The sequence below is a fragment of the Clarias gariepinus genome, chromosome 1 (assembly GCF_024256425.1).
Source record: "Clarias gariepinus isolate MV-2021 ecotype Netherlands chromosome 1, CGAR_prim_01v2, whole genome shotgun sequence".
NCBI lineage: Eukaryota > Metazoa > Chordata > Actinopteri > Siluriformes > Clariidae > Clarias > Clarias gariepinus.
Genome location: NC_071100.1, coordinates 45,979,900 through 45,992,714, shown reverse-complemented (window position 1 = coordinate 45,992,714; position 12,815 = coordinate 45,979,900). Strand labels below are relative to the sequence as shown.

Sequence of the window (12,815 nt, the reverse complement as noted above, 5' to 3'; positions counted from 1 at the left end):
AACAACCTCCTGACAACCCCTGATCTACGATATTTCTTTGTTGTGCTTTTCAAGAACTATATTAAAAAACGCAGTCCTATCTAAATCCGTCTTGCCGATAAGACCTAGCTGCTTTCTGAGCCTGTTGCTTTTTTTAAAAAGAGCTTTTTAGCCCCCCTCTGAGCAGTTGCTCAATGTGTAAACCTTTCCATCATGTTCTTTGTTCCTTCATCCGATCCACCTACACAACTTCAGACTGCTGAGCGGATTCTTTCAATGCGCCCTGCCTGCATTCATCCCCCTCTTCAGCACTCCTCCACTCCGTTTTCCGAAAGCTTCCATCACACGCTGGAGAGCAGCATCCAATGAACCACTGCACGATTTGTTTGACTGTATGTAATGTACGTGAAGGTCTGAAATAAGCAGCGTAAAAAAGGAAATGGGTGGGGCTTATGGTAAAATTTGCCAAGATGCATCAGGAACATCTCTTGGGGGTTGTTTGGGTGATCTATCCGGACAATACAGATGTGTGGGCAGATGCCATCTGGAGTTCGGAGAACAAAACCGAGTGTGGGGGCGCTGCATTGGGGAATTCAATCAGGTGACCCGAGAATCCAGGAGGAGAATGGAAAATGGTCCGAGTGTAATCAATCAAAAAAAACAGTGACACAAATGACCAACCGAGGTGAAAGTGGTGCCCCCCACCCACTAGTGTTGGCGGTCAATACGGACCGAACGTGATTGGTGAAGGCGAACCACTGCCTCCTCAGGCCTAATTGGGCCTTTATGATTGCGCAGCGTCTCGTGCAGTTTAGGAAAATAAAACGCCATTCTCCTCAACGCCTTGAGTGACAATCGATGTCGGACGCCCATCTCCAAACGCCAGATGCTCCTCCCGACTTCATTATGCCCGCTGAAATGGTTACGGCGCAGCAACGGTGGCGCCACAAAGCATCACGAATGCGGCCCTTGGAGACCGAAGTCCAAACGTCACCTGCTCCTCAGTCTAATGCCATTATACGAAAAAGATCCCAACGGGCCCCAAACCAACAACCATTCATTTGCTGATGTGGCCTATAAGCTGCCAGGAAGTACCTGCTGCGTTCACACATAAAGTAGCATGCTAACATTCTAAGAGAACCGCAAGTGGGTGTTTATGTAACACTTTATAACATTTTACATGTTATATGGTACACCAGAAAGCCTAAACTGCGCCCAAGATTTTGCCTATATCTGGAATAATTTGTTATATAAACACTCTATTTTGACAAACTTCTTGAAATTTTCCATAGAACATGTCTCTTTATTGTGTCTCATTTGTTATTAACAACATTACCTTCATCTTTCTTAAACCACCAGTAAAGCGCAAGGATGTCATTTTGTCCCTTGTGATTCTAATGATATTTTAAGTCTGATTGGTCAGAAATTGTTTATCTTTTAATGCATATGCATATATCATCAGCCATAGCCACAGAGTAGCATCACCTAATTCAGACCACAGGTTTATATTAATATGCTCGTCCTAAAATGTTATTGTTTATATAGTTGTTGTTATTTTATAGTAACAACTTGTAGAGCTGGTATTGTACATAATCTAAGGCTAATAATAAGGACATTTTTTTAATTGTGTTGTTATTTAACAATTTCATGTGTCCACATGCAAGGCTTTTAAAAAAAATCATGATACATGTCATGCATCACAATCTTGCAACACACAGGCCTAAAACACACACACACACACACACATGAATACATTTGTAAGTTTTCTGCAATTTGGAAACACCAATCGTCTACAATGTAAGAAGATGTGATCAAAATAGAACGTATGTCATGATGGATTTTATTGTTGTTAGTCTTTTCGTCAAGGGGTTGCCAAAGTGAACTATCCAATCTGCACACAACTTGGCACAGGTTTTCCTGATGCAGCCCTCCCATTTTATCCTGCGCGTGGGACTGGCACTGCATCCAATGGCTGGGTTTTGAGCATTGGCTGGGAAGTGCATATGCAGAAGTTGGACAATGTAAAAGCTGTAGTTCTCCCTGTTTTCATTTATACCTTTTTAACCTGTGTACAGGGTCACAAGCCTGTCCTAGGAGACTTAGTGCATGAGGCCGAGTACTGTACACTGTGGACAGAGTGCCAATCCATGGCAGCACATACAACACTAACGCTAATCTGCATGTCTTTGGACTTTGGGAGGAAACTGGAGCAACCTGAGGAAACCTAAAAGGCATGGGGAGAACATGCAAACTCCATGCACAAAGACCCTGGGGTGGGAATCAGCCACCACTGTCACTAACGCTACCAGTAGTTGACGAGAAATGAAAAACATTGGTGCATCAATGCTTAGAACCATCACGGTATTGATTGTTTGATTATAATTTCACATCCCTTTTTGCTTTTGTTTTTTTAACTTATTGATTGCTTTATATCTTTCTGTAAGACGTCGTGTCGTCCTTCCCAGGTGGACAGGAGACGGTTACCGCTCGATCCTGGTGGTTTTTTTTTGTTTTGTTTTTGTTTTTTTGGAACGCACGAGCACGCGAACATCTGCCGAGCTATCGACGGAAACGAGGCGCGCGCGTCGAGAGGGCGTCCCGGAGGCGGGTGATTGACAGGTTTTACGCCGTCACGCGTTACGCGCACGGGATGAACGCGCTGCACGCAGGAAGCCCGAGGACAGCTTAGACTTTTACAGTGTGGTTAGTGTGATATATATGTGCGCATCAGACTCAGGCTAAGCAAACAAACAAACAAACAAAAAAACTCATATGATGACATTTTCTCCCAACTTCATAGTCTGTATACTGTATATCCTCATAGGAGGACTGTTAGGTATAATTATTTTTGCCAAACTTCCTGGTTGAAGACATTGATTAAAATTTTAGGTAACCAAAATACTTTTATAGTTAACAAAAATAATTGCAAAAGTCTGAGTCAATATAAGCGAAAAATATGGCAAAAATCTGAATCAGACGGAGAGAGAGAGACTCCGTTATGTTTTTTGTTTTTTTGCGCGCGCGAACAGTAGACGGCGCCCTTGGACTTCTCCAGGATAAACACTGCGTTATTCCATCATCTGACTCAAATGGAGTGTGTTGCATTTTTTTTTTATATATTATTATTATTGTTGTTATTATTTTTATTATTTGCGCGCGCGCGCGTGTGTGATGAAGTCTTTAAACATGTGTGATGATTTCTGTCAAAGAACTCAGGTTTACGAATAAAACACTGCATACATTGTTTTTTTTTTTTTTTATAAATTGTGTTTAAAATTCGTACTTTTTTTTCAAGAAAATCATGCTCACAGTGTTTTGTTTACTTCTTATTATTATTGTGCTATTTTTAGATTTCTCCCCATCCTCTGTTACAGTTGTTTAGGTATTCCAGGACGACTTTTTTTTTTCTTTTCCCTTTTTTGTCGCAAGCTGATTGGCTGCCTCAGGGTGACGGACAGCCCCGCAGGCCCCGCCCCTTCGTGTTGTCGAGGAGCGCGCGGCGCTTTTCGCTCCTCAACACTCGCTGCTCGCGCGACTTCAGCGGCGCTCGCGAATCGGCGCAAATGGCAACGCTCGCGTTCTCCGCGGCTTGGGCTCTCGTTCTATGGATATCACACACACACACAGCCTCGGGTGCGCGGGTTTATCCTCCCAATGAAGGTAAGGGAGATTATTATTATTATTATTGCCATTATGATGATGGTGATTGTTTTTCCCAGGATCATCCGGTGCGCAAAGGAGATTAAACCTTAAAGTCGGGTTTTTCTTATTAATGATCTGTAGAAGGCTACTAGTCAGGTCTTAAGGCGCAATGAGACTGCACAAGTTTACTAATCAATGCATGTTTATTTAAGCATTAGCTAACTTGCAGATTGCTTTAAAATTATTATTATTATTGCAGTTACAAAGTCCTTTAACCTTTTACGCACTGGACCAGGATTGCGCAAAATGAGCTTGAGCTGCCTTTGTAAATTGTTTGGAAGAAAAATTATAATAAAAAAAAATTCCAGTCATTTGCTATTGATTTATTTAGTTATATTTAGTTATTTATATTTCTCGTTTAAGATTTTGTTTATAGAATGCAACAATGTGTCTAATGTCGAATTTTGCACAAGAAACATGACGTTCTAGGCAGTATATATAGTATATATATATTAACCTTATCAATAAACCTTATAATTAAAAATGAATGATCACATAAATATATAAATTAATAAATTAATAACAAAGATATGTAGAGTTTTGATCTTTCCAGGAAAAAAAATCCTCATTTGCATTGGTTAACTTGCATATGAGAAATCTTACAATCACGTTTTTTTTTTTTTGCTTTATTATTCACTTTTTGTATTTGTTTAAGTCAGACATATACAGCCAAAATACAGGCTGACATTTCTCGAAAAACAAGCACACACACACACAAAAAAAGAACAAAATAGCAAATCTCAGTGTTTTAACTGAATGTTTTTATCCCACAAATGTTTCCAACCAGCTTTTGAAATTCATTCGCACCCTTCAGCACAGCAAATGTTTAAAAGAAAATAGGGATTAAAAAAAACGTATGACAAGATGAATTTTCGTACAGGACAGCAAAGCAAAAACAAATTGTGTTTTTTTTCTGTAGAGAATAAGATAGAAGCATCTATAGTTGGGGATGTGTGTTATACACCAGACTTGCAAGTAAGCAGAAAATATGTTGAGCAATATTACGAGTGATTTTCAAGCACTTTGAAAATGAGGATTGGATGTTAAAGAAATCCACTGCAAAAAAAAAAAAAAGTTTTTTTATTACTCTTAAAAAAAGATAATCATGTAAAAACAAGGAAAAAATTAAACACAGTTTCCCCATCATGGTTTTCCCAGCATGTCTCCTCTCTTTTTGTAGTGACTTTACTGGACTCGAGGACAGTGCAGGGTGAGCTGAAATGGGTTTCCAGTCCAACAGAAGGAGGGGTAAGTCATTAAAAAAACCTGGGGTGACTCCTATATTTTTTTTTTCTTTCAAAGGATATTACAATCAGTATGGGATTTTGATGGTTTGTATTATAAATAGATCTTTGAGGCATTTGTGATTCAGTCATTAAGTTATTACAGCACAGAGCCTCATCGGAACAAGAGGCAAAAGTAGTTAAACAGTCAATAAGTTGGTGCTTATTGTAAAGGAAGATAAAATTATTGGATGGATAATGGATGTATGCTGAATGTAAGGCCAACAATTACCAGATTGCTCTTAAAAAAGGGTTATAATCAAAACTCCAGCTTTGTCAAGGAGAAAAAAATAAGTAAATTTTGAGGCCTCAAGTAGCTGTAATACATCGAGAATGGGTTTACTGCTGCGACAGTTGGACCTCCGTAGGAAAGAAAACGACGTAAATCTTGGCAGGCCTTTAGGGACTTGTCTATTCGGTTGCCATGTTTTTAGTCATAAGCCTAACCCTCTCAGCCAAACCGTGCATGAGCATTTTCTAACAATTATTATTAGCTAAGAAGAATATTTAACAAACCAAACATGCAGGATTTTCTTTTCAAGCACATACTTAAATATAAATTGGAGTGTCAAATGTTGTCTAAACTTTAAAACGTAATATGAGTATTAAAAACACAAAAAAACATTGATGTTCCGATAAAGGCTCTCCAGATACGTCTTCACTAATACAAATTTGTACTTATTTGTGTAAAACTCTAACAGATACTTGACAACTTGACGTACCCGTGAGTGCTTCCAGATTTCAAGTGCAGTTGGGGCCAAATCTTTTGAAACAATTTGCTTCTCCAAAAAAAGCCCAGAGAGGCCATAATGTTTCCAAACACCATAACCTGCCAGATTTTACTGTTTGAGAAATTCCCACTTTAAAAGTTTATTTTGCACATGCCTTTGTTCTGATGGGAGCTGACGAGATGGCAGATGCGCAATTAAATTCGCATCAGCAAGTAATCGATGCAGTGCGATCTAAACGTGCGGCATGGGATGCAATGCACCTGCTGAGACAAGGTTATCCCTAACAAAATCTTTCTCATTGTCTTTTCCATCAGTGGGAAGAAGTAAGCATAATGGACGAGAAGAACACGCCTATCAGGACGTACCAAGTGTGCAACGTTATGGAACCTAACCAGAACAATTGGCTTCGGACAGACTGGATCGCACGTGGAGCGGCCCAGCGCATTTATGTCGAGATAAAGTTTACTCTGCGGGACTGCAACAGCTTACCGGGTGTAATGGGCACGTGCAAGGAGACGTTCAATCTCTACTACTACGAATCCAACAATGACAAAGAGCGATACATTCGTGAGAACCAGTTCATCAAGATTGACACGATTGCCGCTGACGAGAGTTTTACCCAGGTGGACATTGGAGACCGCATCATGAAGCTCAACACTGAGGTACGGGATGTGGGCGTCTTGACACGCAAAGGCTTCTACTTGGCCTTCCAGGATGTGGGGGCATGCATTGCCCTGGTGTCTGTGCGGATTTTTTACAAGAAGTGCCCACTTACAGTGCGCAATCTTGCTCAGTTTCCGGACACTACCACGGGAGCGGATACATCGTCGCTGGTGGAGGTCCGTGGCTCATGTGTGGACAACTCAGAGGAGCGTGAAGTACCCAAGATGTATTGTGGGGCAGATGGAGAATGGCTGGTACCAATTGGAAGCTGTCTTTGTAACCCAGGATTCGAGGAGCGAGCAGGAGCATGCCAAGGTAGGGTTTCTGGTAGACTCTTTGATATACTTCACTGTTGTTCGTCTTGTGAATATTCACCTATTCCTTCTGGCTAGCGGGTTCTTTTGAGCTTTTCTGGAAGAGCTACACAGGTTCTTTTTAAGGAGCCTCATAGTCGCATCATTGGGGATATCATGTGGTAGCATTCCAAATAATATTAAACAGCGCACACTTGGGTTTTCAGGTTGAAGACAAGCATAAAAAAAGCAAGATGTCATGCTTTGAACGTGACTGTGTTGTGTTTTCTCAGCTGGACAATGTTAGCTCGCTGCACTTTAAGACAGCTGGACACTTAGCAGAGCTCAGCGGATTAGGAGGCCACTGCTGAATCTTTCTGTTCCCTATCAGAACATTTTAGCAAGAAGTGTTGTCGCTAATCATTTTTGCTCAGGCACCAGGCATTCAGCATGTGCCTGCGAAATGCACTTTCTATTAGATTGCAGGATTGATTCTCTCACATCAGCTTGCTCTTAGTAAAGGTGAGAGATTTCTGTTTCAGGGAACAACAAAAGGCTTGCTGGGAGCAAAGGAAAAGAAGAGTACTTGTTCCCCCCCCCCACACTTCTCACTGTCTGTGGCTTGGTTAAAGGGTTCAGAAGGGCTTCTCGGCATCTGGGTGAAGCCGAGGTCAGTGCAAATGAACAGCAGAACCTCGAGATAGGCAGACAGTTTGAGAACACCCCTTGCCCTTTTTTCGTACTCCCCTGTAAAAGGCATCTGGTCTAGGAGAGGGTCAGAGCTTGTGCACGGGTGATAAATGGCATACTAGCCAGTCCACTGTTGGTTATTTATGAGGGCAATCTCAGTGGGCTAATTACGTGACAAATACGCAACGTAATTTAGGGCTTCTTTGGGCTGGGGAGGGGGGGTGTTCTACCATCTCTGCAGGCGGTCTTTTGGTTGAATGTGTCCGGGTGGTTGCTTTTAAGGAAACGGGTTGACTTTTAAGAAAACTTGGTGACTCTTTCGTCCGTGGTGCTAGGCGTAGGTGGCATTCCTCTCTCCTTCCACATTCTTAGGGTTCTTTCTCACTCTGTCCTTCTCCCATGCTCTCACTTTTCTTTGTTCAGCTGTTACGATTTGAAATGAAAAGCTGCCATAATTCGGTTAAACCCCAAATGCAACATGAAGACTTGGTCAAAAAGTTGACTCAAACTCAAACAGTTTAGTTCCTTCTAGTGCCGTTTAGTTATCATATTCAGCGACAGCTCCAAATGTTGAAAAGTTGAGACTGTCTACAGTCCAAAGTTAAGGTGCTGTCAATGATTGTCGTATGCATGCTGCTTTCGTTAGTTCTTAGCAGATTAACCCATCAGATGTCATCCTCTGCGAGCCAACAATCGACCATATCCTCATTGAGGAAAAGTTCATAAGGTGGCCCACTCTCCCAGGGCGAGGATGAGTGTCAGTGTCTCCTTAATAAGCCCATATGGATAAGGAAGGGACTTAAGGGCACATTTTCAGCATGAGGGAGGGGCAAAGGATGATCTCAATGGGGGCGTCTATTAAGAATAAGGCATATGAGGCTTATAGACCGAAAGGCGTGAGCTGCTGTGCCCTTTGGCTGATTGTTAGGGATGCTCGGGACATTGTAGAAAGGGATGGAGGGCTGGCTGGGAGCGAGAAAAGAGGAACACTAGTTGGGGTCAGGCGGGGGTCATTTTAGTTTTTCCCTTCACGCCCACTCGGAGACCAGGGTCACGGGTGAGGTTGATTAAGACGTCAAACTTTTGACAGCTGCATCCGAGTCTGAACGATAAAGAGGCTGGGCAGGAGTTACCCAGAAATCTTAAGTATGAATAGAAGAAGAATAAGGACAATGTTTTTTGTTATTCCTTTCAAGCCACTGGTGTGAGTTTTCAGCCTAATATAAAAATAATCCAGCTAGTCTGAAAGTCTGATTTATATTTTCTATTTTTATATATTATGCACTGAAACACTGTGTGGTTGTATGTGTTTGACATTTTGGCCAAAATGGAGTCATAGGCTTTGGTGGAATGAGAAAAATGCCCTTTGTGCCCTTTCATATTGGAAACCTGAGGTTATTTTTTTCTTCTTTTTTAAAAAATTTACATTTTTCAGATTGTTTTTTTTTTTTACTGAAAAAAGAACTGATGTTTTAATTACACCTTGACCAAACTAGTGTACTTCATAAACAAAACAATGAAGAGAGAGTGTGTGTCTGTGTGTGTGCGTGCGCACACACACCATGTCCATCTAATTACACAAAGCCAGCGTGTTTATCTCAATCCTGTCATAATTATGAGCAGGTGTGTGGGGTTCATCGCCGGCCTCAGCTGGGTCTTGTTGTAACTGTTTTGTTTTTCAGTTTTTTTCCCTGAGCAGACAATAGCCTTCATCCACTGAAAATGCCTCCCATTATGAATATTCATTACTTCCGTCCTTTATTCCTGCGCTTTTGATGCCGAGAGCTTATGTCGATTCCTGTCACAATCCCATTCAGTCGTGCATCCTGGGGTTCTGCGCTGGACAGCGAATGGGCCGTCAGCTGTCTTGAGTAGAAATAAGAGAAAGAGAAAAGAGGAAAGGGAAAAAAAGGTGTGTCTGTTGAGGGGGGGGGGTGTTGTTTTAGATATCAAACAGATACAACATTTGCATATATTTTTGGAGGTGAAATCAGCAAACTTGCATCTGTGGAACAAACACAATAGCGTTTGGCTTTCTGAGAGAGACAGGGAGAAAGAGAGAGGCAGAAGAGGGGGCGTTTAACCTCTTTCTTTCTTTCCTTCTTTTTTCTTCAATGCAGCAGGCAGTCTGGAATCATCGCGACATTTAAATTTAAATGAGATAGCTAACTGTCTCGCATTACACGTTCACGTCTGAATAGGATTTGCCTCATTTCTGAATGGGACACAAGGAATTTAGCCTCCTTCTTACCAATGCTTCAATTTGAGTGTTTGTCACTGTCAAAGTTCTGTTGTTTGCCTTGAGTGACAGCGTGTGTATGTGTGTGTGTGTGTGTGTGTGTGTGTGTTTGCTGGTGCATGTGTGCGCATTCTCCTTGACCCCATGCTGTTGATCTTAGTTGGTTGCTCATGCTCGGAAATGCCCCTGACAACTCCCGGCCCTTCACTTGTCAAGGGGGCTGATGGATGATGGGTTTCTGAGTGTCCACGCTTACTTACGGAGACAAACCTGAATCGTTACATTTTCTAGTTAGCTCCTTTTGCTAGCCTTAAAAAAAGGTTCAGTTTTTATATTTTTTTAAAACCTTAACCATATTATCTAATGAGCATTTTAAGTCTGCTACAGTGTATAGGCAAAGAAAAACTTTCCACCAGTTCAAACAGACAACAGTCATCATTGGTTAACATCAAGCAGATAGCGCTTTCTATAGAGCTGGCTTCCGTCCGGGAGGGTCAGAGGTCGCCGGGCAGGGTTGAGAACGCCAGAGAGTGATCCAGAAGAAAACCAGAACCTTCCTTTTTTCTCTGTCAAGTTGCCGCGCCTGTGATTTAAACGTAGGGCAGATTGAACTTGACAGTCGGCATCGCCACCGAGTGCCTTTGTCCTTGGGTTTGGATTTGTAATTAGATGGGTGCCAAGATTTCTTCAGACAAACGCACCAGATGGATTGTGGGACTCGGCGAATGCGCTTGTTTTGTTCCGCTAATGAAGCATTTGGAAAAGGCGTCATAGCTTGATTTATGATGACAAATGACACAAATGAAATCCAAGTACCATTTGGTAAATCCACTCCGTGTAAACACTGGACCGTTTCATGGCAGGAGGAGGGAAAAATGGCTGGATCTGAAGGAGACCCTTTGTCAAATTCCCTCAAGTTCTCTTTCAACATAAACACTCGAGCCAGTAAAGAGCGAAAGTGAACTAATGAATATCCTTACAAAGACGTCTTTTCGGGGATGCATGTTAACACGGCTAAAAACGAAGTGCAGCCAGTACAGCACTGAGTTGCACAACAGATACCTAACTTAATTTATTTTACTTGGTTTACAATTTCATTATTCTTGTGTCAGTGGGCTTTTTAAAATTTAGATTGGTCAAGAAGAGTGTTTAAATTTTTTTTTAGCAGCACTGTTAGTAGTTGAGCTCCAAGAGTAACAATATAGTTTATAAAGTAACAACTTATTTGCAGAAGTCTATGATGGATATTTAAGAAATGAGTGTCAGTATTTTGTGACATTTGCATTTTCTGGCTCATTTGAATAACATGGACGAAAGAGAATAGAGACAGGCTGATGAGGAAATAGCTGTTTATCGCCAAGGTGCGTGTATACTTTTTTCTGTTAAATTGTCAGTATATTTAACAACTCCGTGTATGTTTAAACGTCTTGCTTGTTTTATTTTTTTCTCGCATTTCAAGATTTATCTATGTTACCAGCAGCTATTTATTTCTCTACCTTGATACAAAGTAAGGACTGTAGTGCCGAGCCATATGTCGAGTATACTTGCGTATCGTCTTAAGATTGTATCAGGATATGAAAAAGCGCTAGGCCGTGCCATCCGATCCTCGTCGTTCCTTTTCTTTCAGAGAGAAATATTCCTTGCAGTCCTGTGGGAAAACTATGCGAAACATGGGCTCATGTTTTCCTCACTGAGAGGGGGCACGATTCTTGACTGAAGTGGCCTGGGGAAGGCTCCCTGCAAGGCTGTTTATCCGAGATCTGATAGGACGTCAGTTAACAGATGTCAATTAGCTCAGAGTGCGTACGCAAGAGCGGCGGCCGGATGAAAAGACGGATTGAGTAATGGGATTATTTAAGTGCCCGGCAGCCTTGTTTCCAGAATGCGGCATAATCGCGGTAATTATGCCTGAGGGCTCGCTGTGCTGACCGAACAATAGGCATTAATACTTGTAATTATTTGGAGAGGCTGAGGTTGGTATGGTGGGCTTGAAGTCTCCAAGCTGAAATCAATTGGTTTGTTCCTTGTACCTTAAGATATTGGAGTGGATTCAAGTCCTTTCGAACCACCTGCTTGGACTCAGCCACTTGGTTTGACTTTGAAACCAATTAGTTTTGACTTTTCATAGCTTTGAGATGTTCGTGGGCGATTTGCTAATACAGATGCTGTAACAGTAGCTGTGACATTTAAGACCTTTGATCGACATGGAAAAACCTTTTTGGCCAAACAACTGGTTTGACTTGATGAGAATGAAATCAAGGCCTTCTGCTTGTGGGTCGCATCACAACCACCTCACGTCATCACGTGTTTTGTGGTCTTGTGAGTCTGTAGGAATAAAGAAGATGGGACTTTAAAAGGTGCCAAATAAACTACTAAAGTTTTTTTATGGAGCATTGCGGTAAGGTTTAAGTTCAGATCGCTGTCTTAGCAGTGCAACACTTCTCCAAAAAATATATCCACTAAGTTTCTCTCAGTTCAGTTGTAAGGTGCTGGCATAACAAACTGTCTCAGCCACCATGGTAACCAGTTGGTGTCCTGTATAATTAGCACATTTGTGTGACCGGTCGTTAACAAGATTGCCAAGGATTGTTCCAGACGTGCGACAGAGGAAAAGAACGAAAAACCCACGCACGGTACATCAGTCAACTTTTTGAAACCCACAGACATAACATGCGCTTTATCCGAGCATGTCTGGGTTAAACGCAAAATAAAGTCTGAAAAAAGCAAGAGCTGACGGATTATAACTCACTCGTTGTGGATGCCGTGTTGACGTTTAAGTGCTTTGAATTCGGAGACCAGACATTAATCAGAGACCGTGGTGACACAGGACCTCACTCAACACCTAGTACAAAAAAAAAAAAAAAAAAACAGGCTAGGGACATCTCAGTGGAATGTCTTGTCAATATTAGTTGGGATTAGGTCACTTTCGTGCGTGCTAGAGTGAGACGTGAAACTCGTATCATTAAAATACGTGTTGTGTTCTCCGGACTAGGGGTTCTCATAGATCCCTGGTATATTTTGGCTCGGTGCTGCCAGACAGCTCTGTTTCTCCGCATCCAACTCGCCCTGCTGCGGAGGCAGGAGCTAGTTGCAAAGCGAGGGTGTCTATTCAGTGCCTAGCTCACTACACACAACACAACACACACACACACACGCAAGCGCACACACTTTGCTTTGTAAAGCTGGCGCTCTTTGAAGGCCCTTAGCTAGAGGGGGACCGAAGCTGACAGTGAGA

At 41.9% G+C, this 12,815-nt stretch overlaps 1 protein-coding gene across 2 annotated transcripts in view; it reads left to right on the top strand.

Moving 5' to 3' along the window:
* Positions 1–3,515: 3,515 nt before the first annotated feature.
* The window catches only part of epha4a (eph receptor A4a), a 34,518-nt gene continuing 25,218 nt past the window's right edge, over positions 3,516–12,815 (top strand). For both annotated transcript variants that reach the window (XM_053491868.1, XM_053491861.1), the window contains exons 1-3: positions 3,516–3,639; positions 4,862–4,929; positions 6,010–6,673. In XM_053491868.1, coding sequence (XP_053347843.1) covers positions 3,543–3,639; positions 4,862–4,929; positions 6,010–6,673 — 829 coding nt within the window. In that variant the 5' untranslated portion in view covers positions 3,516–3,542. The remainder of the gene's footprint in view (positions 3,640–4,861; positions 4,930–6,009; positions 6,674–12,815) is intronic.